Consider the following 25,607-nt stretch of genomic DNA (forward strand, 5'->3'; position numbering starts at 1 on the left):
GTATTCACTCACCATAGTTTGTGCGACATTGAGCGATGGCTGGTTAAGTCCAACAGGAGAAGTCTCTGTGATCTGAGAATGGATGGCTCTTGGGTTGTTGTACACCACAGGATACTCTGAGAAGGATCCAGTGGGTCCTGGTGCCATCAGCTGAACCCTCTGGGGAGAAGCCATCGCCGGCCCAGGTGTCCGTATCCCCATCATCCCATCTTTACCAAGCGGAGAGTGGGGTCTCTTTGCTTCTAATGGCTTTGTTGCATCCTTCTCAGACACCCCTTTAGTCAACACGTGTGACCTGGGAGATGTTGAAGAGGGAGTCTCTTGGATGTGTCCGGAATGCGGGTCTGGGATGGCACGCTCTCCCTGTTGGTGCAAGTGCACGCGCATATCTCTTTGTGTCATGTATGGGTCCAGTTGCATGCCACTGCGCATCCCACGGGGGTCCGACTGCATAGTCTCTTGTTTGATCTGTGTGGCAGACTGTCGCCCGGCAGCCTGGTGGTAGCGTCTGGCGTCTTCCTGTTCTCCCTCGTGGCTCCTAACAGAACCGATGTTCGCCTTGAGCACCATGTCTCTGCCAACCGCCTGGGGCGATGCCGGCCGTTGCTGCAGAGGACCAGACCAGGGAGAGGCCAGTGGCTCACTATGCATCCCAAAGTTCATCACAGAGAGAGGTGGAGTATGGACCCGAACGTCTCCTTGAACCAGATGCCCCATTGGAATAGTCTGGGAGACCCGGTGGGGAGACATCCTCCCTAAGCCGCTGTGAGGAGGCATGATGACTGACTGTTCTGGGTGATGTCCAGCAGGGACATACTGCTGCATAGCAGGGAGGCCAGAGGGAAGCATCACCCCTTTGGGTGACGAGGAGCCTATAGGTGAGGACACTTTAGCGAACGGAGAATGAGGGTGGCCCGACTTGCGGGGAGAACGTGGCTCCTGTTTGATCCCACTGAGATGTGAGGGAGCTCGGTCACCAGCGGAACCTGTGACAAATCCTACGTGGTTGCCAGGTGGAGAGGGCAAGTGGGGACTTATTGCAGGACTTATCGCAGATGTCCAGGATGGTTTAGCTCCGTCCGCACTGTGAGAATCAGGGCCTTCCACCTTCTTCTGATGTTTCATCATCATTGTGAACTCCGGATGATGATAACCCATTACTTGCTGGTTGCCAACTCCCTGTGGAAGCCGCTTTACTACCCCTTGAGGTCCAGATTGGTAAGGAGAGTCCATCTTTTCCAGCACCGTGTTTTCTTGTTTAATGGAAGATAGAATTGGCTGCGTCTTACCAAGATGCCCATGGTCTGCCTGTAATGAGGCACCCTTTTGAGCGCCTGACTGAGAGTGCGTATACAGCTCCTGTTTTATCTGTGGCATGGATACCAATTGTTGAGATTCCATGTCCACCGCTGTTGCCTGTGGGATCTGGCTGATTTTGGCACTAATCCGCTGTGGCCCCTCAATCTTCTTCCCCGAGTGGCTCAACACCACTACCCCTTCAGAAGTATTCACCCTCAGACCTGGGCTAGAACTGGTACTAAGTGTGGAGGTCTCAACCACAAAGCGGCCAGCACTTCCACCCTCCTCACCGACAGAGGGCCCGTGGTATGATCCACTATCCTCTATGCTGGGCCTGTAGTTCTGTTTGGGGAGAGACATGTCCACGCAGGGATTTCCAACTGTCATGGTCACCTTTTCTTCAGTGTCGGTGGGATTGCAAACACGACTGATGACAGAGGTAGCTGTGGATGCAATAACAGAGATCACAGACTTGGTCTCTGGAGACGGTAGTGAGGCTGGCGGTCGAACAACTGGTTGAGCTGGATGAGATGGCGTTCTACTGTCAGGCAGCGGTGACTTGTTTGGCATGGTAGATAACGGGGTAATACTTTCAGATGGGTGTTGATCTCGGTGGGTGGGTAGATTACTGGGAGCAGAACTACTCCCAGGGAGAGGAACATTTTTGTGCTTCATGAGTATCCGCCGTAAGTCGCTAGTGTTATGATCGATATCCAGGTTTTCGGAGTCAGTGGGTAGTGGCTGATTTTCAAATGGTGCTGCTGATAATACAGGTGAAGAGGAAACTCCTGGGTCTTTAGATTGGCTCAACCAATCTGGTGGTGAAACAGGAATTCTACTTGGTTGAATGGGTCTGATAGCGGGGCGACTAGGGGTTGGAGACAGGGATGGGGATATGCACTCGGGCGGTGGCTGTTGGGGCTTTGGGTAGGTAGGACTCTTTGCTTGGGGGCAGATGGGTTTAAGCTGTTGAGCCTCTGCAGGAGGTGATTTTGATTCCATATTAACATCTGTAACCTTGACAACGAGAGGGTCTGGCTCTTGCTTCCAAGTAGTTGGAGTGATGACGGCTGCAGCTGCTGCTGGAGTCGCTTCTGGAGGAATCTTTATGCTGGAGGGTTGTGTGACATCTGATGTAGGAGCAGAGGATTCCTCAGGTGTTGGTCGTTCTTTTGTGTCCTTTTTACCCATCTTTTGACTTTTGGACTTCTTGGGTGTTTTTGCTCTTCCCTTGGCACCTTTCTTGGGGGTGGTCACGAAGGGAGGTTCCTCTGGGACTGTGGCTGCACCTGTTGCTGGTTCATCATCCTTGCCTGGCGGAGCAAAGGCTTGAATCTCTGCTTCTGTGTCTGCACCTGCGCCAATTACTGGAGCTGCCTGGGGGGGCAAGGGTACACCTACATCCTCAGCAGTAATAGAGCCAATAGCGGCCATGAGTTCTCTCTCACTTGCAGGATTAGAAGATTTTTCCTCCTCCGAGTCACCTTTTGTCTCCGTTGGGGGGACAGGTGGAGTTGGTGGAGTTGGTGGCTTTGTTGGAAGGGAAGGGTCAACAAATTTAGCAATGTTCTCCACAGCCTGTACCAACTCCAGTTCTTGAGAGAGCAGGTCTTTAGATGTATCCATTGGCTCACCGTCATCTGGTGTACCCTCTTCCTTGTCCTCGCTGCCAGGGCTCAGTTTGTCGACATGATCAGGATCAAGTATTTGATCATCACTGGGGTCATCAGGTTTAATGTTTTTTGCTGCATCTTCTTGATTCCCAGCCTCTTCGTCCCCCAACTGAAGGAGATCTTGCACCTCTGTGACGTTCAGTCTGATTTTCAGGTTCTTGAGGACAGGAGACTTAGGAGTTCGTGATAACTTGGTTTTTCCTCTCACCGTCTTCTCTTTCTCGACAGAGGGTTTATCTTCCAAGACTGGGGACTGTTTCCCACTTGATTTACCTCCACAAGCTTTCTCTTCCAAGATATGGTCTTTACCTGACTCTCTTTGTAACTTATCAGTTACTTGCGCCTCGTCTTTCTCTTCTTTCTTTGGATCAACTTTTGTAAAATTATCTTCTTTACATGAAGTCGATGGATCCTGTAAAGGTAAACAGTCTTCCTCTTCAAGTTCCATCTGGTGAGCAGCCTCTTCGACCTGGTCAGTTTTCTCCTCCTTTCCAATGGTTCCGGTAACTGTGAACACAGATGCTTGACTTGACGAGCCCTTAGAGGAATGCGGAGAATGTTTACCTTTTAAAGCTTTAGGAATTCGTTCACCACTTTCCGATTCGTTTGAGTCGATATCTTTGGTGTCCGTTTTGAATTTTTCTCCTTTAGCTGCTGAACAGTCTTCTCCTTGTTTGCGATTTTTCGGTGGCCGGCCTCGTCTTGAGGAGGTGATGGGTGCAAGTGATTCCTGCTCTGCATTTTGTTGTGGGGCTGCGTCTTTATCTCCACCACGCTTTCGTGCAGAGCGCGGCGACTCTGCAGTTTCCTTTCCAGTCCGCGCGGGGGCATCGTCTTCAACTGGGGTAGCGTACACAGATTTTACATTTCTTCGCCTTGCTCGGCCTACCGATATGCTCTGCTCTGCGACGTTTTCAGAGTCCGTTCCGTGGACAGGAGACTTGCCTGTAGATTTAGAATCTGAGCTGGCCTTTACAATCTCTGCTCTTGGAGATGAGCCACGTTTCAGCTTCTCTTTGTCAATGCGCTCACTCTTGCGAGTGGCTTGTTTCTCGGAAATCGAGGCAAAAACGGCAGGCGCCGGAGCAACTTGAACAGGGGATTGCTTATTCTTTTTGTTCTTAGTTTCTTTTGGCTTTGGTTCTTTTTGTGGTGGCGAGACTGGTTCCTCATTTGCCTCATCATCAACAACAGGCACCTGCTCTTTACTAACTTCAAGTTTATTTTCCTCTTCTGGTTCCGTTACTGCTTCAGCACCGCAAGGGGTCTCTTTCTTTGAAACATCCATCTCATCTACAAGACTGAGTGGTGTGGTACTTCTGAATTCGGACAATTCTGGCTGTGCTGGCTCAGGATCCAGCTCTGGTTCAGAACAGCTCACAATGTCCTCATGAGCATGATCATCACTGTTGCTCAATGGTTGTTCTATAGCCAGGGGTTTCACATCTTCAATAATAGTATCAGATTTCTCTTCAGAGGGAGACATTTTAACTCTACCCACTGGATAAATGGGCTCTGGTGCTGCTGCAGACACGTCAGAATCACTTTTCATCTCAATGGGTGGGTGGGATGTGGGTACAAGGTGATGTGGGTGTGGGGATGCGTGTACAAGGTGTTGTGGGGATTTGGGTACGAGGTGTTGTGGGTGTGGGGATGTGGGTACAGTTTCCTTTTCTTCTTTGACCTCTTCCTTTATCAAAGATTCAGGGAGTACTTGCTCAGGGAATGAACTTGCCACAGCACATTTCTCTTCTCGCGGAGACATCTCCTTGGGCACTGGCTGGGCTATGAAACTGGGTACTAGTTGTGGCTCAGAAATCTGCTCCTCTGCAGGGCTAATGGGTTTAATCTCTGGCTCTATGGCAGGTTCTGAGATTCTAGGTGACTGTGAAGCTTCTGGATCAGGTGTTTTTTCCACTTTCACCTCATTATCTCTCTGAATTTTATCTTGCAGCAGTTGTTGTTCTTTCTGTACCTTCTGTTGTTGCAGTCGTGTAAGCTCCAGAAAGCGGCTGTGGAAAAGGACAACGGGCTCAGAGTCGGCCTGACCATCCGCTGCCCCCTGCTGACCAGTCTGTTGGTTCACCCCGTGATCAGGTTCTTCATGCTTACGTTCCAAGTGTTGAAGTCGCCTAGAGTCCTGCTCAAAGATCGAGCTGTGAAGGAAGCGGGAGGCAAAAAGCTCCCTGCGCTCATGTTCTTCTGGCTTGGGCTCCTCCTTTCTGTCATCTAGCTTGTCTTCAGATCCACTTCGAATTTTCTTTTTCTTCATGTACCAAGAGGGTGTCGGTCGCGGCGCAGATTCTACCTTCTCTGTATCTTTTCTGTTGCGTAAACTTGCTAAGTGAGAATCGTAATCCAAGAACGACCAGTTGTCTTCCCTAGAAGAGGAGAGGGATTTTGCCCGTTCCAGGAGAGCCTTTGTATCCGGTGTGATGGTCTGGTCGAGGGCAAAGGAGTAGAATTTGTTCCTCTCCAAGCTGGCTGAAAACCTCTCTCCCATTGGCCTCTCAGAGAAAGGCATAGACGTCGAAGGCATAGGAGAATGAGGCTTGTTCTCTCGGTCCTCCTCAGAATCCGATCGCACCTCCCCGGGTTCCAAATCATGCCAAAGTCCAAAATCCAAACGCTTGCGATTGTGAAGGTTTTTACCTAGACTCCTAGCGAAGTTCAAGTCGGGTAGCAAGTCTTGCTTCACTCTGCTCTCCCACCGCTTTTGCTGTTCTTCATCCACAGTGAGTAACGGAGTACCTGGCTTGGTTATCTGTGCAGTATGTGTCCGTTTGACCGATAGCTCCAGGTCGGGGTGAATCTTGTCATCGTTCCTGGCAAACCCTTTGTGAAGGGAAGGGTCCACAGATTCCTCATCTGGATGGTGGGGAAAGTGCTGATGTCGCGGAGGGATAGTGTTGTTCCAATCAAGAACCTCCGTCTTTTGCCTGAAGCTTCTGTAAACACGCTCCCTCTTGCCAGTTAGATCAACATCAAATTGGTCTTGTTTCTTCAGTTTATGAGATGGGAAGTGGTCTGTGACGTCCTCGGGTGGTTTGCCCACTTCATGGACGAGACTGCGGTGTTCAAAGTCCTCCGCTTCGCCTGCCTGTAGACTTCCAGTTCTCTCAGGTTTGTCGGGCTCCGGTTGCTGCTGGTGGAGCCTTCTGTTTAGCTCCATTTGTTTGCGGTAACTCTGCGACAGGTCAATATCCAAATGATCTTCCTTTTTGACACCATCAGCCGTTTGAACAGCGTATTTGAAAACGGCAAGTTGTTCTTGATCTCTGGTATTACTTTGGTCCATATTCCCCTCATGTGAAAACCTTCTGGATAAAGTGTGTCGTTTTGGCTCCAACGGATCTACAGGCCCCTCCGATGGCTCTCTCTGTCCCCTCATTTCCTCTTGGCCGTCCTTAGGAGTGCCAGGGAACACAGTTTTTTCCGCTTTGGACCTCGAGTCTCTGCGCTGAGGATCTTTTTGTAGTTTGTCACTATCCATTTCTTTCAAATAAGTAGCACTAGCTCCGAAGTCTACAGGTGGATCTTCCTCTTCAAGCCTACTTCTCTTCTGTCGAATGGTCCTCCCACCGGCATCAGCAAAACGCCTTTTCCTTGCCGCCAGGCGATCGGAATCGGCCGATGAATCTTTCCCATCATTTCCAATATCAGTCTTTAGATGTTTCTTGCCACGGCTTTTTCCGTCCACGTCTGAATTTTCACATTTCACCACATCAGATGGTTCAATTTTAATAGTCATGTGGTGAGAGGTTGATGATTCAATTTTAATAGTCGTGTGGTGAGAGGTTGATGACTGATTTGGAGTGAGAGGGTCACCTTCTACCTTATATTTCTGCCTCTCGACTCCATCTTGGTCTGGCGGCTTTACCCTTCCAGAGGTCCCATCGAAACCAGGCTCAAGCTCCGTCTCAGTGGGTAGGTTGCTGGGGGACTGTCCCTTACCTTTCCTCGATTTTACCTTCTCCCCTTTGTCTTTGTCAGCCTTTTCTTTTCGTCTCGCTCTCTTGCTCTTCTCCACGCATGCGACACGCTCAGCTGGCACGCTCTTGTCCGTTTTGGCGTCCTTTGAGCCGTGTTCCGGTGGAGTCTTGTCGGTTTTGTCAAAGTGTGGCGGCGAGAGGGAACTCACACTGCCACTTCGCTCGGAAGACTGGCTGTAAACCCGTCGTTCTGAGTCTCTGGGTGTGCGTTCGGACGGCGACGGGGAGACCGTGGGAGTGATCGGTCGGCGCGGATGGGAGGGGCTCCACCTGCCGCGGTCTGCCTCAAAACGCTCCCGCTCTCTCTCCCGCTCCCTCTGGATGTATGTGTATTTTCTAATGTCCTGTTCAAAGGGGTCTCTCGGGAAGTCCCGGTACTCTCTGGGGTCCTCGTGGAAACGTGGGTCGAAGTGCTCCCCCTGATAATGCTCCAGTTCAGGGAAACGCTCCCTGCTGCGAGCCGGCGGATACTCCCTACGAGGTTCCTCTGGATAGATGCCAGGCGTCCGTACATTCTCAAAGAAAGCTCTTTCTGCAGGGAATTCATGGTATGGAGGTCTGCGTTCCTCTCTGGAAAGACGGGATTCAGAGAAGGGATCAGTGAATTAATTCTGTGTTCACACAATCAACTGACATTTTCAAATATGTAGTTATGCATAACTGATTGATAATTTGCACTTGAAAAGTGAATCAATCTAGGGCTTCCCAGTGTTACTCATCTAATTGGTCGTTGGAATCTTATTTCCTGAATAAAGGTTGAAAATAAACAGAATTATCCTATTAATCAATTACATGCACAAATAGAAATGTTACCGTCTTTCAGTAGGAGGAATTTCATAGAAGTCTCTGATGTCCTGTCCTGATGTCTGCATAGACCGATAGAATGCCATCTGACTCTCTTGACTGGCAAAATCCACCTACAAAAAAGGGAAGTCATTCATTAGATAAGATACCAATTAAACATCTATTTTTACTCAGAAAACAGTGTTTTTCAAGGTTTACCTTTATTTTATTGCCACCAATCTTCCAGCCTTTGGTCTCCCTGACAGCTGCTTGAGCAAAATCGGTGTTGTTGTACAAGATGAGAGCCATCCCTTTCAATCTATCAAACACAACCTGGAGAGGGAGACATGCACATTATATTTAGAACCACACTATATTAATCAACCACACTATATTAATCAACCAAACTACAGTATATTCATCAACCACACACTATATTCTTCAACCAAACTATATTCTTCAACCACACTATTTTTATCAACCATACTATATTCATTAACCACACTATATTCATCAACTTCAGAGGCGGCAACAACTTTGTCAAGAAAAATATTAACCTTGACTACATGTCCATAGCGGCAGAAATGCCGGGTGAGGTACTGCTCCGTAATGTTGGAAGCCAAACCGTCCAGCCAAACACATGTTGTGGGCATACTCTTCCCAAAACCAAGCTGTATGTAGAAAAGAAAAATAGCAGATGATTAGCATTTACAATTTAATGAAGTGTATGGGAATTTGTAATTAACTCAATGACTCATTTATTAATGGGAAAAAAAATGGAAAAAAAACACTACCTTCAGTCTGTTGCTCCCCAGATATTCTCCATCCATCTTCTTTATGGCTTTGCAAACGCTGGCAATATCAGAGTATTGCACAAAAGCATATTGAGGAACTCCATTGACCTTCTTGATGTCAATGTCCTGAGGGGGAAAAGACAAAGTAAAGCGATTAAACGAAGAAAGTCCAAAGTCCATTAGCCTTTATGTTTTTTTTCCAGTGATTGGGTTATTATTTAATCGTTCAAATAAGCACACCCGACATTAGAATAATATTCACATGTACGATTTAGTTCGTAATAAGGACCCAATTTAAAGAGGTTCTTCTGAATAATAGCCTCTGCACATGGACATTGGAGAATTTATTTATAAATGTTTACAGATTTGTCCATCGACTAGTGTTGGAATTTCTAACTTCGATACGATACATTGAAAAGTATTGATATTCGAATACCATTTTCGATACCACGGGGAAAATGTGAAATCTTAAAATGTAAAAAAAAATATATATATATTTTTACAAAATAACTAAATTTAGCTTTTGTTGCTGGTCGATTCTTTTCAGCTTCTTATTGGACAGGGTTGTAGCCAATGAGAGTGCCTTTCCAATGATACCCCACATCATTGGATCTGCGAATCAGGGATCTAGGTGAAAAGTCACGTGCGAAAACAGTAAGAAAAAAACCTGCAGAATGCATTGTGGTGAGCAATGAGAAAACTGAAACCTGCTTTTTTTTTCTTTCAGTTTAACCAAATAGCTCCTAATCACTCATTTCTGAACCTATGCTACTCTATTTCATTAGCACTAAAAGTGATCTCTCTTTATTGTATCAGAAACTTCAGAATGTTTTCTTTCAAAAGAGACCAGGCTTATGCATGTATCGGCCCCGATACGATCACTAAACTAGCTGGGTATCGGTAAAAATATATATCGGATTTTTATATATATATATATATATATATATATATATATATATATATATATATATATAATAAAATAAGAAATAACAATTCAGTACATTTATATCTATGTGTTCATTTGTTACATTTAGTTTCACTAAGTTAGGAAAGTAATGTTTTAAGTCAAGCCTGATGTTGCCTTGCACAAAAGAATGATCCCAGTCTCTTCCACACAGTGAGGCATACAGTTTATTAATTGAACAATGGGTATTTACATTTACATTTAGTCATTTAGCTGACTTAGATTTTTTTTTCCATTTCAGATAATGGTATGGGGATCGGTACTCGGTATCTGCCGATCGGTATCGGGACTGAAAAAGTCGGATCGGTGCATCCCTACCTTTAACAACAGCCATCAAAGAGCCACTGCACTACGAACTGCTAGCCAGCCAGCCGGCTACCTTTAATTCACAATACAACAGCCAGATGGCCAGCTACTGCACACTACGAACTACCAGCCAGCTAGCTGGCTACCCTTAACCCACAATACAACAGCTATCCAGCCAGCTACTGCACTACAAACTGCCAGCTAGCCACCCCCAATCGACAACACAACAGCCAGCCAACCGTACAAAATACGGTCTCAGCCAATCACATTGATTTGTACAGTTAGTTAGCTAGCCACTCTATTGCGAATTTAAAAAAGGTAGCCAGCCAGCCAGCACAGCCCGTATTAGCTAGCTACAGTAGCTAGTTAGCTAACGTTAGCCAACGGAAGAACGATAGCTAGCCAGCCAACAGCTGCAACAACGAACGCCAATGATGTTATCAGCCGGTGATATTATGAGCTATCAGACAGTAGCTAGCCAGCTAGATAACGTTAGACAACGCCTCATGTATTAAACTAAAGTTAATAGTTTACTGGGTCATTTTGTTTAATGCTTCAGTGATGTTGAAAGAGGCGCTGTCACGACAAGTTGCAGAGGCTCTGCACTTGCCATCTTCGGAGCGAATGAAAGGATTTGTTGACAAGACAGGTCTGTGGGGGGAGGGGCAATGTGTGCACTGCAGCAGTGTGTGTGTGTGTGTGTGTGTGTGTGTGTGAACAACTTTCTGTAGGAGAGAAGACAGCGAGAAAGCCAGCTGGTATCGATACTATAGTGCAGAAAGTATCGATATTGGGTGAAATTAGTATTGAAACCGTTTTAAATATTCAGAATCGATATGTATCGGAAAATCGATATTTCTGACAACACTTCCATCGACTAGTCAATTAGTCCAAAGAGAAATTAAATCCTATGACCATCAGTCAACTAAGAAAGAAGAAGACAGCTCAAATTGTAACGTACCACAATTTCTCCAAAGCGCTGGAATATGTCCAGGAGTTGTTGATAACTGGTGGTCTTCTCCAGGTTTCCTATGAAAAGTGTCCTCGTGGCCTTGGGGTGGAATTCATCTATCCGTCCATCCAAAGGCCTAAATTCATTCTCACTTTCCGTTTCTGATGGGAGGAAGGAAGAGCGTTATCATTAATATCACCACCAAAATTAAGGGGGGAAAAAAAGAGAAAAAAAAGAAAATATAACCTGCCCTTGTTTTCACCAGCACACATGCAGACAGCAGACACTTCTATTCCAAGAGATTTAAAAAATAACATAAATAAATAGTGTGTTTTTATCACATACCTCTAAATAATCTACAGTATCAAAAAAGACAAACACAATATTGTGTTACTGGCAAACACATACCAGGTCCGTTCCAGGCGGTGACCTCGATTTGCATGCCGAAGAACAGCTTCCCTTTGGAGACAGTCAGGGCCTTCTCTTGGTCCTCCTGCTGTCTGAAGAACACCAGGCCGTAGCGGTCCTCCGTCGCACCGTGGATCTGCACAGACGTCACCTTCCCATGTTTCTTGAATTCATGGAAGAGCCCGTCTTTTAAACTTGTGTCTGGAGAGAAACACACACAGTGTACAGTGTTGTTGATATCTTCAGTTTAATTTACCATGAACAGAAAATGATGTAAGCTTTACAAGTAAGAACGATAGGTCAGGAGGACAGACTATCCACAAAGACACTAGCCTACACTTTCTTGTTCACAGTAGCTTGGCATCATTTGCACATGATTTATGAGCTACTATTGGTATTCTATTTTGTCTGACAGATCACCGGTTTGAGCCCCAGTCAGGCAGTAACAATGCCCCTGTCACGGTGATAGGGACACCGTACAGTTGAGTGTCATCCTTCAGATGAGATGTTAAACCGAGGTCCCGGACGAATCCGGTTGTTAAAGAACCCAGGGTAACTATCGCAAAGAGTAGTGGCTTCCCTGGCATTTCCTGGTCAAATTCCCAATCTGGTCTCTGACATCAAGGCCACCTAATAATCCCTTCTCCTCAATTGGCTGATATCAATCCCTGTATCCTGAGCCTTTCAGCCATTGTGTGTTGTATGCCTGGAGCCTGTGTATGGCAGCCATTGAGCCTGCATTGAGCACCCAAGGTTGAGTGCTACACGGTGGCGGTGAAGGAGGCAATTTCCACCCTACATTGTAAAGCACTTTGTGCGTCACGAAATGCAGTATATAAATGCAATGATCATTCATTCATATTAGGGGTAGGAATCACCAGAGGCAGACATGACATTATCACTATACTATTACTAAATCACAATATTGTAATATATTGTGATTTTGATTTATTACCTTTTTTAAACTGCAAATTATGTCCCCAACGGAAAACTTTGTTAACATCTGCAGTTTTACCTAATACGATAATGTTTTCAGTCTGTTCACCTCATTCTAATATTTTTTATTGCACCCAAAATGGGATTGTCAAAGCAAAATATATCTTTTTTTATATCGATACTTGCTGTCACTATCAATATAATATCGGCGTGCAAGATATCGCATTATATTTCTGTATCACACTCCTATATTCTATCAGTGTTACTGGGTCACAGAACATAGTCCAAAGTATTGTATAGCTGCACTAGACAACTGTCCATGGAATTGCCCCTGCTTCTACCTTCTTCTCAGATGAAACAGGAAAGTGAAAATGTCATTGTTACTTAATTACCTTTATTCAAACCTCCCAACATGAGCTGGGTAAGAGCAAGTTATGTGAGAAAGAATTGAAACGGTAAGGAGGCAGTTACTGTAGCTGCTCCCATCCTAAGAGTAAGATCAATCCATAGTGATTGCACTATAGCATGTGAAAGATATCAACATGACAGGGTAGATACCAAATTCATACTATATTTGGAAAGTGACACTCATGCATGTATAGTATCAAAATGTTTTTCTGAGGCCGATTAAGGCCTAGTGTCCACCAGGCACGTTCAACTTTTACTATCCTTAATGTTGTACAGCATTATAGATAGGTTTTCACGCCAATATTGTCCGGTTAGTACTTAGTAGGGATGGAACTCTTCGTATAAAAAAACATCCCAACCATTCAGTTCGAGCACCACGGTTTGGGGCACCTAGGGTCCGCTCTGTTTACTTTGGTAATGTGGGACACTTCACTGTAGCCTAATGCATCACTCCTGGGGTGTGTATGGAGTGCTTTTGTAACTTGCCTTTGACCATTTCGATTTACTGTCATACAACACTAAGAATAAGGATTATCAAGTTCGGTTAACATTAGTAATTCATGTCCGCTGCATTTAAATCCAAAACCAAGCGGGACCTTTTAGTTTGTCCAGGCGAGGTGGTGAGTGCAGCTGCGTCAGTCAGTTTATCTTGGAAATGGCTATAAGGCTACTGGTAAACGTTAAGTGGCCAAGACGAGCCATGTCACTTAATATTCTACAGCATCGTTTTAAGTCTGCCGTTTGGGCGCATTACAGATTTACTTTTGTCTACAATAGAGACGGATTAAACAGCAAGTGGGTGTGACAATTGCGCACCTCAGGGTGTATGCAAGCGGCAATACATGTAATGTTATGGGCCAGTTTGCATCGCCCCGGTCGGTTACACTTAGAAGCTCAAGGAGAGATCCAATGCATTTACACAAAACAAACTCTGCATTTAGATTCTGACAGGGCAAAATCCATAATCAGATCCTTGTTATTTATAGTGAATTATAAGAAGCCCGATAGTCACGTTTGTTATTTCAGTGCATAACGTCAGGCCATGACGTTAATATTTCCTCATAGTCACTTCAGCAATAAGTAATTTCCAAACTTGGAACAGACAACGCAGAATTGTCAAAGAATTATCCAACACGTCCACTATTTATGTCTACACAGAGGGAGACTCCAGAGCAAAAGACTGTCCACTTACACTTACAGTGAGACAAAAAGGGTTCTTCAGACATGCCCCTTATGAGAGCCACCTATAATGAACAAATAATTGATAAACAAGTATGTGTTCTTTATGCTTTCAGCTAATGCAGCGCTGCACCGCTGCTGAATTAGGACCGCCGCTGCTATGAACTATTTTTTTTTATCATTTAATTTGGGCTGTGGGGGGTGCTTAATGTAAAAGACTGACCTGAGGAAAAGGCTGCAGGGAGAAAGCACTGCAGTCTAGTCGATTTTGTGTTTTGAGCACAAATTCATCATAGATCTAGCCTCTTTATTTTGCTCTCAAAGTGCACCAGATTGATGCATTTAACTTTAAAATGTAAAAAAAAAAAAACGTTCCGGGGGAAACACGTGCGTACCAAACGGAAATAGTATTTCAACGTATTAAAATCAGACTTCTATAAATTACAGTAAGTCCAATCAAATGCATCAAACATTCATATCACAATATAACAAATAATTATTTATAAATGTACCAAAATTTGCCAGAAATATGTGTTGCATTACATCACATTTGTTACCATTACCACCATAGCAGTTCAGTCACTTTTCCTTACTCACCTGTTGAGCGTACTGGCAGGTTCTGCACCCTGATTCCAAAGCTCCTACGTGGCTCGTCCGAGTCCAGAACCATGGAGGACTGGGTAGGAGCATGAGTAGCAGACGACTGAACAGAACGTGCACGAGACCCTTCGCTTGAGCTACTGTTGGAATCACTGTTGCCAAACAAGACAAAACGCAAGAAAACCAGAGGACAAAGCTCAGAAGCTGTTCAGTCTGAATCAACACACACCATGCATCAATGATTTCTCATTTCGAATGAGGATTCTCCATAGATCCCATTAACAGGACGAACCACAAAACACAGATATCAATAACCGGCACGTCGCTTTAATGAAACCAGATCCTACCTGCCGCTGCCGGTGCTACTGGTGCTGCTGACCGAATCCGAGCTGGAGGACCTGCTGTGGGACCGAGAGCGCGGCCCTCGACCTGGGGAGAGAGTGGCTCTTTTGGGGGAATGGGGAGCTTTTGGGGTTTGTCCCGTGGTCCGTTGTGGGGAAGGATGTCGGGACTGCGAGGAATGAGACGACCGGCTGCGACGGTTGTGGTAAGTTCTGTCGACACGCCGGCCGCGGTCGTCTCTGTATAGATCCCGCCGTGCAGTGCCGGTGAGTGTGAAGGGGTCTCGGATCCTAGTCTCAAAATGCGGGTCCGTCGTCTCAAAGCTCCCACCCATAGTACTACTCCCAGGTCCGGCGGCGGCGGCGGCAAACATGGTACGATCGCGGTAATAATCAACGTTGTAGTGACGCTGTCTTTCGAACGAGCCGCTGCGCTCTTGGTGTCCATATGGGCTGTGATCGTATGCACGCTCCCGGGGTTCAGAACTACTGTAACATAAGAACAGGATGGAGGGGAGAGGGAGGAGAGAGAGTTATTTTTTATTTCAAAACGGAACAGGTCATTTATCAATGTTTTCTTTTTCCATAATATTTTACTCAACATTGAAAATCCAAACACTCCATGAAGCAGGGACGTGGCTAAGAGCCTCATGGACGGCAAGGAACTGGTCAATTAAAGTAGTTTAAATGGACAATGCCAGTGTATTTGACGTGCCCTTCGTCATTTTAGCCTCAATAGGAATCAATACCTCAGAAAGTTGATCTTCCTCCACTTTTATGTGGTAGGTAGCTATTTTATGCCGATTCATCGCATTCATAGGCTTCCAGTGAGTTTCCAAAGTGATGAAAATATCAACATATTTCCTGAAATGGTGCCCCAGTCCCTGTTTCACCTAAAAGGAGGAGGGGAAGGTTGTATGTTTATGGCTCGATGGAGCACCTTCTCAGAAATACAGTGACACTGCACCAAATGGGATTTTTGTAGGATTTTGAGATGCTTCAGGAATTTTCAGATAGTCTGGAGCTATTCTGTGCAGGTTCACCTATAAGAGTGGTGAACCTGCACAGAATAGCAAGCAATTTCTCAATATTATAATGGAGAAAGATGTACAGGATCAGTTGGAGTCATTTACTTCTATCAAGGCATGTCAGTGTCAGTGACATGGATAGGAGCCATAAGTCAACAACTTTGGTATTGTAATAATAAATAGGCCTAATAGTGTGGTGCTTCTACTCATATCTATGCTGACGGTATCCTACGGTGATATTTGGCTTTATTAAGTAAGTAAAAACAGACTTTTAGCACACACATCTCTGTATGACTTCATAAACAGTCAACACCCAATATTAGCTCCCCTGGGTATCTGTAGTCACCACCTCTTGTTGCAGTCATTCGACTAGTCTAAAAATCATATGGAAATTTCTGTCACACTTTAATTAAGCTTAGCCATTATCAATAACAAGAGCAGGAAAAGCCACTGATTGCAGTGGCTCCTAACCCCCATGGGGAGCTCATGTCAAGAGTTTGACTGTCATGAATGGTGCATGCTATAAAGATATTCTACCCTGAAATACTGACAATCTTCTATCAACTAGCCAAACTATCAACTTAGTGCCATGCAGACTTTCTAAGAGAACTATCCAACATGTTAAAGCAATAATGATAGTCTGCAAGTAAAGGATACCCTTAATTAAATAATAACCAAAATGGCAAATTCTTTAATTATAATCTTAATCCTAGCGAGTGGGGGCATTTGTCTGACTGCTGGGGTAATTTTTACAAAGCGGAGCAAAAGCAAGGAGAGAGCGAGAGAGAGCAAGAAGGAGTGGGGTGAGTGTGAGATCCCAAGAAGGAGAAAGAGCGAGCGAGGAATACAGTTACAAGACAAGCCACTCACACAGAAATAATTCTCAAGAAGCATTCTGACCCAATAAGATTTTTTTTCTTTCTAAAAAGCAGTGCAAAACATAAGAAAAAGAGACAAGGTGCAAAGTAAGGTTAGGGAAGGAAAGATGCAGAGGGCAGAACAATACCAACCTTTTAGGAAAGAAGTTACCGACCCTAATCCAAATACAATCTAGGTGGCCAGATTTGTGAAGGACCGAATGAAAAACAAAAGGGAAAAATCGTCTGATCTACTTGGGGTCAAAAACGGTTCCTTAGTATTGGCAGTACTGCGTGTGATCTTCGAATATCGAGTGGAGCACCGGGCCAGTAGGTTGTTGAGAGGTATAATCCACAATTAGGCTACTTAATCTCTTCATTGGATGGAAAAAGGGAGAAAACAAAACCAAAGAAATTAATCTCTTAATGGATTTCAGGATGTGCAAAAATACAGCAACATATGACCTAAAATACATAAATGTGAATAAAAAAAATAGATGGGTTAAAACTTCAAAGTATCTCATGGCATTCCAGGTGACAGCGCCAGTTAGTGGGTCGGCTTGACGCAAAATATATCCATCTAGGCAAGGCTCGTCTTCTAGCGTGGAAGTGTAATACGTTCCAATTCTTATGTTTCACATTCAAAACTGTGGAGTATTTATTCCTCTTTGGATATCGCCAACGCAGTTAAAAAGCACGCAAGCTTGCATACCCTCAGTACATGACAATGACAAAAAAACTGATCAGCCAGCGCACATAAAATAATCCTGGCTCATGGGCATGACATAAAATCCGAAATATTATGGATCCTATGAGGCGCACTGATGTAGAGTTTTCATCTTTCGGCAAGTAACGACCTTGGAGGAAAGTGGACTTCTCAGTTCTTTGCAACAGGCCGGCGTTTGGAGTTTCCTGTTCTTCAGCCCAGACACTGAGGTTTTGCAGCTACATCCACACATGTGAAGAGTAATCCACCAAGGGAATGGCAGTTACACCTATCCACACTATGCTCCACATCCTTACATCCAACATGGGGTTACATGCTGCATACTTCCAAGAGGGTACATCCACACGTGTCTTCTGCCGTCTTCATGGCCCTCAATCCCAACAAAAATAAAATACCTCCACAAAATCTGATGTTGGACGTGGTCTTGATTCTCTCATGTTCTTCGTGAATTCTTCTTGGTATACTCTCCGTACTTGGGACAAACACACAGAATTCTACGTATTTTTTAAACACTAAAGAGCCTAGAAAATGTGAACTAATGGGCCCTTGCTATGATGCCTAGCCGGTGTAAACATCTTACATCCATAGGTTTATATCGCTTAAATCCAGAACCGTGAGTATCCAGAGAGGCAAAGCTGTAGAGAAAAATGTAGTCCAGCCAGAGCATGTCGAGAGGAACCACTATTCTACTCCCTCAGATGAGAGTTCCTTACATGAATATTACCTGATTACATTTGGAAAAGTATGAATATTTAATCCGTCAGCACTGCAGTCATGATTTACTCCCAAGGTCAGGCGATCCCAGGCAAATCGAAGTTAGATCCCAAGCTTTGGAAAAAAAACAAAATATCCAAAAACTCACCAGGATAGATTCCCCCAAAATGTGATAAATCCAAAACTCACCAGGATACTCCCCCACAGATGTAATATCCAAACTGGAGGTCAAACCTTCAATGATAACCTCTTACCAAATTATATTTATGCATAATCATTTGACTTGATCCCATGAGCGAGGCGAGGTCTATTAGGATGGAGGGTGGAAGGATCCCTAGGTTACCTTCCTCTAACACCTTCAGGCATGTATTCCCCTTGTCGCTACCAACCCAGCTATGTGACATGTTTTAGTGGGATGCTTTCATCTCATACCTAGATTCCCCTGCACTTAAAGGGGAGACCGTGTGCACTTACCCATCTATTCTCCGTTCATAACGTCCCTCTCTGGTGTGGAGGGACACTGGGGGGCCAAACACAGGACCAACTGTCCCCCTAGAGAATCCTGAAACGTCTCGACTGCTCGAGGGGGGGTTGTCTTCGAGGCCTCGCACAGCGCTAGGGACAGACCCGGGTTCATTGTAGTCAGTTCGGAGGTCCCTGTCTCCCATCTTGTTGACGGCATTGTGAGCCTTCTGAGCACTTTTGATATCCACAAAATCCACAAAGGCCGCCACGCCGCCCTCCGAGCCCCGCTTCCGTAGCACCTTGACACTCTCCACACGTCCATATCTGCAAGGGAAACGCGAGTAAAAACGGAAGAATTAACAACGCAGGCAAGGAAGGAGATGCGTCTCATGTTGGTCGAAGCAAGTGATGACTCTTTACAGATTAAAGTTCATCCATAGAATATTCTGTCTTTTGAGACCACCCCATTAGGACTGTGTGTGCATGCCTGCATGGGGTGTCATTGCAACACATTGCAAATGGAATACTAGTTAATCGTCCTTCCCGGACCCAAAACATGTCAAAGGTCAATGCGTCAAGTGCAGAAAGTATATCCTCGAATATAAATATTCCACAAACTGGCTAAAGTGTTTATGTTTAGCAAGTTTCTACTCACAGAGCAGTGTGTATGCCGTTAATGTCAGCAATGTCGTAGCTAATTGTATGTAACTTAGTTTACTGCATCGTCCAAGTGTTTATTGATCAGTTGCAGCAGGGCGGCCTTGGTCGTTGGGTGAGAGAGTTAACGTCAGCTAACCTATCTATTCACATTAGTTCATTTGAAAATGATCCACGAGTCTGACTAGTTTACATCGACAGCTGCATTTAAAGCAACTATGTGAGTGGTAATGTAATATAGGGCTGTTTTATTGCGATATAACTTAGTAACGTTACGAATGGAAGTTAGCTGTAGGCATCGAAGCTTTAGTTCAGCCATCACTAATAATGTTAGCTTATGTTAGAGGTTGATTTAATTTGACACCCAACGTTGGTTTTACGTGTTTTCGAGCTGACCAACTAGCACATCGTTACATATTTCAGTCGGGTTATTATGGGAATGTTTGCGCAAAGCCGGCCAACTTTAACTGCAGGCAGACAGCATTATAATGTTGGCTAACTGAGCTAACAGTTAGTTACTGAACATGGAAACAGACTTGAGCCTCCCGACACAAAATGGTTGGTTGGGTGGTAACAGCTAACAGCTAATCGAGCCCCCAAGACGTAGCCAAGCTAGCTAACGTTACATACACTCAATACACACTATTAACATCTATATTTGAGTAGGTCTCTTTCAATGCAAGTAATTTGTCATGTAGAAACTACGTGTTAGTCAAGTCAGTGCGTATGAATCCCCTAAAACCAAACGGGCCCCATTATTAAGATGTTAGCTAACGTGATTAGCCTGCTAGCTGCTAGTTAGCTAGCATAGTGTTGAACACATCCCGCCTCGCCGACATCATCCCTCTTGTTGCGTAACAACCTACCGTTTAAAATGTTCGACAATTTTCTCCTCTCGAACGTGTTCGGGTAAATTTCCCACCCAAAGGTGTCTGGTTTCCCGAACCATCGTGTACTATACTTTTCCCCCTCATACACAGATATGCTCTCGCACGTTTTTTTTAATCCCCGCCGCCGGTCAGGAGGTCCGCCTCACAAAATGAACGACGAGAGATTCCGTGAATGTTCTCTCGGCCTGCTGGTCGCTCGGCTCTTCGTCCTCCTCTCACAGCTTCTGTCGAGGCGAGTGTGTATCTCTCTCTCTCTGTGTGTGTGTGTGTGCGTTGAGTCTGCTGCTGCTGCGCGCGCGGCTCCCGGTTTGATTTCCCATGGCTTTGCGCGTGCTTGAGAACACGCATAGCACACGACATGTATGTATTTTTTTTCTTTAACTTAAGATTTTATTTGCAACTTTTTCCCCACATCAACAACATTTATAATTGACAGACAAAATTATAAGAAAATAACATAATCAAGTAAAAAAGAACATCAATTATAAATAAAAGTAAACATATTGTGGCATGGGGTCATCGTCGGTACATTGAGTATTTACATTTCAGTCTCTTCTCTTAGTTCCTGTCCTTCTTCTGTGGTGTCGTTCCATGTACGTATTTTACTTGTAGACATTGTACAAGACTAGCCCTTTAAAAAGGCATTTTGAGTTGGTTATGTGTCACCTACATAATTATTGAAGAGTTTGATCAGTACGCGGGGAATATTTTATTTGGGACTTTCTTCTTAGCCCACTGTAAATCAGAATATAATATCTGTTTGACTCCGGTGTTTACAAAGATCACCAACATAAACAAACATTTTACAACCACAAAGATACAGCGAATGAACCCTTGAACTGAAGAACCATATAAGTCAGGTTTGAAAAAAAAATATCAACAGCCCATGTAATCCAATTCCAAATCACTTGGAGTGTGAATGTGATATATCACATATGTACTCAAGTACTCAACCTACTGTCTTTAACTATGAACACAATACTCTAACTTATCGTATTTAGATAAAGTACTCAACCTATACTGTCTTTAAATGAACACAATACTTTAACTTATCATCTTCATATAATACAGTTTGAAAACATTGTTCCTCTAAAAACATCAAACTGAGTTATATGGTTCTTCCTCTGAGATACATTTACATTTTGTCATTTAGCTGATGCTTTTATCCAAAGCGATTTACAAGTTCTGTAGGTACTTAATTGAAAACCTTTGTCTATAGTGTTAGTCCTTCAATCAAGAGCCCAATCATTCAACCAGAGCAGTGGTTCTCAAACTTTTTAATGTCAAGGACCCTCATAGATATGCAACAGGTCAGGGACCCCCATTTGATAAGATTTTGTGGCAGGAACCCCCACCTGAGAATATATTTGTTGTTATATGACTTATTCCAGATAAGTCTGGAATATACAAGAACTCTCTATACCACAGATTGGGAGATAACAGTGGTCAATAGTTATTTTTATACATTCTGTCATTGGGCTAACTTCTAGTGAATAAAATATTAGTGAAATTAAACTATTATCCATTTTCTGGGGACCCTCTCAAGGATGGGGTCCCCATACCTCACTTTGAGAACCACTGAATTACACAATGAAAATATATACAAGTAGTATGGCAGTGAAATGTTTTGTCTGTTAGTCTGGCCCCCTGACTGTTCAAACATCAAATAAAACATAAAGACATAAAGGGTTAAAAGTAGGGATGTTCGATATTGGCTTTTTTACCGATATCTGATATACCGATATTGTCCAACTCTTAATTGCCGATACCGATATCAACCGATACCGATATATGCAGTTTTTTTTTTTTATTTTAATGCCAATATCGGCTGATAATATCGGTAGGCCGATAATATCCGACATCTCTAGTTAAAAGTAATAAAAAAATAAAAACATAAGGGAACTCTTCAATAAAAACCTCAATAAGCCTCAATAACAATAGATAACTCAATAGACTTAATAATATAACTCAATAAAACTATAAAACATCTCCATGAAAAACTCATTAACTCTAATTACCGGCAAACAGCTACAATACATAAATGTGCAACAACAACAACAACAACAACAACAACAGTAGAGCAGTAGATGTGCAAATGAATGATTGGGCAATGGAATATGGGTATATTGTGCAATCAGTGAGTACTGTAGAATTTGTCTTTATTTTTCATTTAGGGTCGAGGATGGCTTGTTAGGGCTGGGTATCGCCACTGATTTCCCTTTTTTTATCCACTTTTTCTCCTCCTATTTTTTCTTGTATTTTCCTCCCATCCCAATTTAGTCGTTATGCCAATTCCCCCCTCCCATTCCTGGTCGTTTGCATTTGCCCCCTACTTGCCTGTCTAGGGAGCCCTGAAGTCTATCACATGCTTCCTCCGATACATATAGGAGACAGCCAGCAGCCTCTTTTCACCTGACAGCGAGGACTCTCATTGGGTGAGTGTAACGCGTGGGAGGGCACACTACCTCACCCAGATCCCTTCCTCGCTGTGCAGGCGCCCTGACCGACCTGTAGGAGTCGCTGTTTACAACGACCAGATTACCACCCACCGGCTTCCCTCTCGCTGACACTGCCAATTGTGTCAGTATGACGACCGGCCAAGCCGGAGCGAGGCACCGCTGACAGCTGGATTCGATACCAGTGTCTCTGCGGTGGTAGACAGACACTTAGTCCGCTGCACTACCCGGCCGCCATGTATCGCCACTGATTTCCCAAAACTATTCGATTCCGATTCACAAGGTCGATTAGATTTCCGATTAAATGCTATAAAATGCAATTGTTGTCAATGTTTACATTAAGAATTGTACTTTTTAATTGGAACATTGGCTTTTGCATATCTCACGTCTGGGTGATGTCTCAGTATGTAGTTTCGTAGATTTGTTGTATTTCCACACTCAATCATCTATGTCTGTCACTATGGAAATGGTAGGAAATGGTCACACTCACGTGGGCTGGGAGAACCAATGGAAAAGACCTATCCCGAGGCCAAACTTAATTGCAGACCCCGTTCCTCGTACCTGGTTCAACTAAGTCGATCAAAAGTCCCATTAGCCAGTTTAAACCGATGATTGATTAACTCGGTTTCTCGAAGGCTGATTCGGTCTCAAACAATCTCCTTAATTCAAACCAGACTTCAGTAATCAGGATAATTGCGCGTGGCCGTCTTACCTGAAAAGGGGGAGGTGTCAATCCCAGAAAAAAACATGATTTTCTAACGGCAAGTTCTATGTCGTTAATGGCTTGCTCAGCACCTGTTCTGCACTGTACTTCACTTCGTGCACGAGCACTGAATAAAAAATTCCACCATGTACCTTTACATCCCAACATCCGTCTGACCACACCCCCTTCCGCTTACCTTCATAAGCAGGTGTGTGGTCACCTACTCGCCTCCTTCTTCACTTTCACCACAAGGAAGTGCCTTCGGTAGATCCCCACTTGACGAGGTTGTTAGCTGAAGAAAGTTGAGACGTGTTTACATTGTGCTTATTTTTTTCTTCTCTCATAAATATTCGATAGAAAAATCTAAGTCATAATGTCTACTTCGGAGAGTCGCAGAGCCACTCTCCACCAGCGGTTCTCCATTTCCGCCTCCGTCGTGCGTTCTGGGGCTGTTGTCTCTCTCGTGGTTGACAGCCACGCCCGGTAGGCGTCCGATGCCTCTGCGATGGCCTGGTCATGGCTCTGGTTCCTCTGCTTCCGGGGAATCGTCCACTGTTGAGCGGCCGGTTCCTTTGGTTCCAGAGGATTTGAGACGCAAACTTTTTGCGTCTGCTCGCTCCCGTCGCAAGATGGTGGCTTGCAGACGCGAACGGCCTGGGTTTGGTGAATTGCTGGAGCCCAGTGAGGATGCGTCAGTCTCTACCTGCCCGATGGAAACAGAGGATTACATGGTAGAGGCAGACGGGTTCTTATTTGAAGGCCCGGTGGAGACATGTATCCCGCCCGTCCAGGTAACACTGGAGGGGGGTGAAATGTCTCCTTGGGGCGCCTTGTTTGAAGACGTCGGGGAAGACCCTCTGACTCGTCGGCAGGATGCCCTACTATCAGCCACATCGGAATGTGGCTCCTTGACCAGTCGTAGCCTGCTGCATGTGAGGGATGCGGGCTCGGTGGAGGAAAGTCTGCAGGGGGAACTGCGGGCTTTGTTTCCCGAGCTTATGGCGGTGGCGGCCATTACAAACGGCGTGCCGCTGCCGCAGCCACTGCCTGTTCCTGTCCCTGATGATCTAATAGGTCATCTCTGGCAGCGTCGCCCGGTGAGAGGGGTGGACGTTGTCTACCCATTTTTCCCCTCAATGGGGGCCTATGTTCGTCGGGGCCAGGTGGTGTCCCACATCATTGGCCTCACCCCCGCCTACGTACAAGTTACACGGTTGGCGGGTTTGGTCGAAGGTATGAGAGAGGGCGTGCCACGGCTTGATAGGCCGATGGCCGCTCTCCTCTGTCCGGAGGTGGTGTGGGAGCCGTTACGCAAGCAGGTTCCTCAAGGGAAATCGGCGAGGCGGTTGGCTTATTGGAGCGACCAGTCATTCATCTCTGGAACACAATCTCTGGCTGCCGCGTCTAACGTTGCGCAGCTGGCAAGATTCATATCCGGGATATTGACGGGCGGCATGGAGCTGAGTGATGTCCATCATGACCAGCTCACCCAGGCGGCAGGAGCTGTCCTGCATCTGACTCAGCTGCAGGCCATAGCCGCTGGGAAAGTGTGAGCCCTGGCGACTCTAACCCAGCGCCACCTTTGGCTGGAGCAGGCCCATGTGCCGGAGAAGAAGAGAGGTCCTCTTCTAATGGCCACCCTCTCCGATGCTGAACTGTTCGGGAAGGCCCTGCACTTGATGACCTCGACGTGCAGAGAAATGCAGGAGGAGCGCTCCGTGCTTCAACCTCATTTTCCCCCTCCCGACATCGCTGGTGGAGTCAGACGGCTGCCACATCGTCGAGCTTCCTCCGCCGTGACTGCTGCTGCTACCACCGCCACTGCTGGCCCTTCGAAGAAGGCCAGGAGGAGAGAGGGCGCCGCCGCTGCAGCCGGCCCATCTGGGCCTGGAGGAGACGGTAGGGATCGCCGTGACCAGCCGCCGATTGTCTACCGTCCCTCCGGGGCTTCCCGGGGTGGCAAATCCAGAGCGGCTCGAGGAGGCAGGCGCCGCTAGGCCCAGTGACTTTTTCCCCCTGTGGTCCCCACTGTTAATCCCCTCCCCGGCCTCTCATATAATTTTGTTCGACAATAAAAAGTCCCCTCTAAAGGGGGACTGTATTTTTTGTTAACAAACTGTGTGTTTCTTCACCAAAACATATGATGAGGTTGCAAAGTGTGAATCTTCACTAGTATACATTGATAGAAGGGTTGCGTTCGTGTTATGAGCTTAAGCAAGGTCTGCAGCCTACACTCGGTTATAGAATGGTTTCTACCTCGGCCTGACACTCCACATGCAGGTAGAGGCTAGTTGTATGGTCTGTTGCTTACACAAGTAATGTTGAGCTACAACACTGTTGTGTTAGTTGCAGTAATGCTCGTATACACACGTTCCACGGCCCAGCCGTTCGCTCTCTCTATCGGTGTTTTTCTATGTACAACATAGGATGCGGGTGTAGGATTCACACACACACGCGACTTGGTTTTGTTGTAAA

The 25,607-nt window shown here is 45.3% G+C and overlaps 1 protein-coding gene across 2 annotated transcripts in view; it reads right to left on the reverse strand.

Moving 5' to 3' along the window:
* LOC311230788 (msx2-interacting protein) overlaps nt 1–20,153 on the reverse strand; it is a 28,515-nt gene extending 8,362 nt beyond the window's left edge. The window contains exons 1-11 of one of the 2 annotated variants that reach the window (XM_084317157.1): nt 19,950–20,153; nt 18,436–18,750; nt 14,642–15,124; nt 14,292–14,446; nt 11,172–11,372; nt 10,773–10,924; nt 8,542–8,667; nt 8,305–8,418; nt 7,967–8,080; nt 7,778–7,881; nt 13–7,534 (exon numbers count right to left, since the gene is read on the reverse strand). In XM_084317157.1, the coding sequence (XP_084173283.1) occupies nt 13–7,534; nt 7,778–7,881; nt 7,967–8,080; nt 8,305–8,418; nt 8,542–8,667; nt 10,773–10,924; nt 11,172–11,372; nt 14,292–14,446; nt 14,642–15,124; nt 18,436–18,750; nt 19,950–20,032 (9,369 nt within the window). In that variant the 5' untranslated portion in view covers nt 20,033–20,153. Of the gene's footprint in view, nt 1–12; nt 7,535–7,777; nt 7,882–7,966; nt 8,081–8,304; nt 8,419–8,541; nt 8,668–10,772; nt 10,925–11,171; nt 11,373–14,291; nt 14,447–14,641; nt 15,125–16,673; nt 16,927–18,435; nt 18,751–19,949 lie in introns of those variants that run through there. The other variant, XM_084317158.1, reaches the window with a different exon arrangement.
* Nucleotides 20,154–25,607: the final 5,454 nt, after the last annotated feature.

The sequence above is a fragment of the Notolepis coatsorum genome (genome assembly GCF_963971535.1).
Source record: "Notolepis coatsorum genome assembly, chromosome: 6".
NCBI classification, from domain to species: domain Eukaryota; kingdom Metazoa; phylum Chordata; class Actinopteri; order Aulopiformes; family Paralepididae; genus Notolepis; species Notolepis coatsorum.